General features: G+C 38.7%; 1 protein-coding gene across 2 annotated transcripts in view; it reads right to left on the minus strand.

Moving 5' to 3' along the window:
- Window positions 1-114: 114 nt before the first annotated feature.
- The window catches only part of LOC107464636 (galacturonosyltransferase 8), a 3,912-nt gene continuing 1,781 nt past the window's right edge, over window positions 115-2,245 (minus strand). For both annotated transcript variants that reach the window (XM_016083570.3, XM_021132209.2), the window contains 2 exons: window positions 939-2,183; window positions 115-702 (listed from right to left, as the gene is read on the minus strand). In XM_016083570.3, the coding sequence (XP_015939056.1) occupies window positions 427-702; window positions 939-2,183 (1,521 nt within the window). In that variant the 3' untranslated portion in view covers window positions 115-426. The remainder of the gene's footprint in view (window positions 703-938; window positions 2,184-2,245) is intronic.

Genomic DNA, 2,245 nt, shown 5'->3' on the forward strand with positions numbered 1-2,245 from the left:
TCCATGTTTATCTTATTATACTATTATATTTTACTATAAAAATATAAAATATCTGTAGCTTAACACTAATAAATAAATCAACTCAAATGCTTTTCACAAGAGATCTAAAGATCATGGATTTTAATGCCCCAAGAGCAAAAATTGGTTTACCAATTTATATATCTTTCAAGGCGGAGAACTTTTACAAAGAATAATCCCAAAGCCATCCTTAGAGGATTGAAGGTGATTTACTCAACTCAACTAATACATGGATATAACATTTTTCACATTATACCAAAGATTGATGACTACAAGGAGACCAGTGTCATGTTTCCCACTTAGAGAAAACCATTTCAAGGCCAACTGTAAGATACAATAATCATTTATAATTCATAATAGATAATTAGCAGATTAAGAATTTTGTAGAAGGAGCCATCATAACAAATTTTAGAGACCAAAATTGCAGGATTGAACAAACTCTAACTCAAAGTCAACAAACTTTGTCCAAAGTGGCTTAAACTGATTCATAGCAATGTCAAGCCATGGTTTCATGTTACCATTGAAGTGGACCACTGCCGCATTGTTGATCTCTTCCATGCTGATGCTTGGGTTATAACCAAGCCCAAGAACATGCCATGATTTCTCTAGTGGCTTTGTGGTTGAGTAGAATGTGATAAGACCTGGAGGTAATGTCCCTAGTTTCCATAATGTCCTGTTCTCATTCTGCAACAGCATCAGCATAAACCAACTTAAATATGGTAAACAATAGTTGTGAGGCATGATTCTAATGCAGAAAGATTGCAAACAAAATATTAATATATCCTAGCTTCTGAAGATGCAGCCTCTGACACATTAAGTAGCAATCTACACATGGAATCATATAGTGAGTTACATTTAAGAATGCAATTTATTAACACCATTATGGCATAATCAAATTAATAAATCTCTCATAGTCTTACCAGATTCTGCCAATAATGGTACTCTTCCGTGCACTTTTCCCTTCTCCAAGCATCCAAATCGAAGAAATTCATTCCATACGCCCATGCGCAAGCCTTAGGGTTGAATTTTGCTTTTATCAAGGGGTGTGAGAAATTCATGTACTGTGCATATCTATGGAATGATCCGAAACATGTTTCTACAGCTCCATTCACCTTGCCATCCATATCAATCTTCCATAACCCAGTAAGGTCCTTCTGAACCACTATGTCATCATCCAAAAACAGAATCCTATGGAGCTTTGGATACATCTCAGGCAAGTAAAATCTCAGGTGGTTTAGTATCGACAAATACTTTGGATTCCTGAATTTCATATTTGTAGTGTCCTTTGTGGCGTTCTCAAGCTTGTTTTCAAAGTAAAATTTCTGCAGGTTAGCAGATTCCAGCTGTCGAAGCACCGGCACGTACGATGAATTCAGGAACGTGTAGTCTTCAACTGCCTTAACCTCAATATGTGCCCCATTATAATCCTTCAACTTAAACATCACTTGCATCGCTCCAAGATTCATCTTATCAGTCACAACATGAAACACATGTTTCCACGGTTCCTTTGCATTCTTTGTGGCTGAATTGACCACAACAGATGCTGCAACGACGTTGTCCGAGAATATGGCATAGTGATAAAGTTTAGGATCTTCAAGTTCTGGAGAAGTAGGCTTCCCCTCATCCAAATACTTCTCTGGATGTGCAATCCTCTCCTCCATCAACCTCATTGAGATACAGTGCAAGCTCTTCGGGATTGACTTAGCTGCAATCAAGCTGGAGAAAGCTCCTTGCTTCTTTGCCTTGGTCAACTGCTCATTCACAGCGAAAATTGTGTCCTTCAACTTCTGAATCTTTAGCTGATTATCAAATGATTCTTTGGCTTCACCAATTACTTGGCGAGCTGTCTTAATCCGCTCCTTTATTTCCTTTTCCAATTGGCGAAGCACTGCTTCATCGATTACCCCATCAGAGCCGAAGAGGGAAGTGTACCGAGGTTTGTTCATTAGATACGAGAAGTCCCTTGAGAGTTCGGCAAAAACTCTAACAACCTTGGAGCTCTCAAGCTTGAGTTTCTTTGCATAGGATGCATACATCAATGCAAGTATGCGGTGATCCTCGGCTTGCTTCTTGATGTGGTCCAACCGAGGCTTCAATGGATCTGTTTTCAAGGCCAGAATGGATCTCGTTACAGATCCAAATCCACGTGCAACACCATCAGAACCCTAGTTCAGAATCCAAACATCAGATTAGCCAAAAGATCTCTTTTCATTAATAGACAACTTAG

This window comes from Arachis duranensis, chromosome 9, assembly GCF_000817695.3.
Source record: "Arachis duranensis cultivar V14167 chromosome 9, aradu.V14167.gnm2.J7QH, whole genome shotgun sequence".
NCBI classification, from domain to species: Eukaryota; Viridiplantae; Streptophyta; class Magnoliopsida; order Fabales; family Fabaceae; genus Arachis; species Arachis duranensis.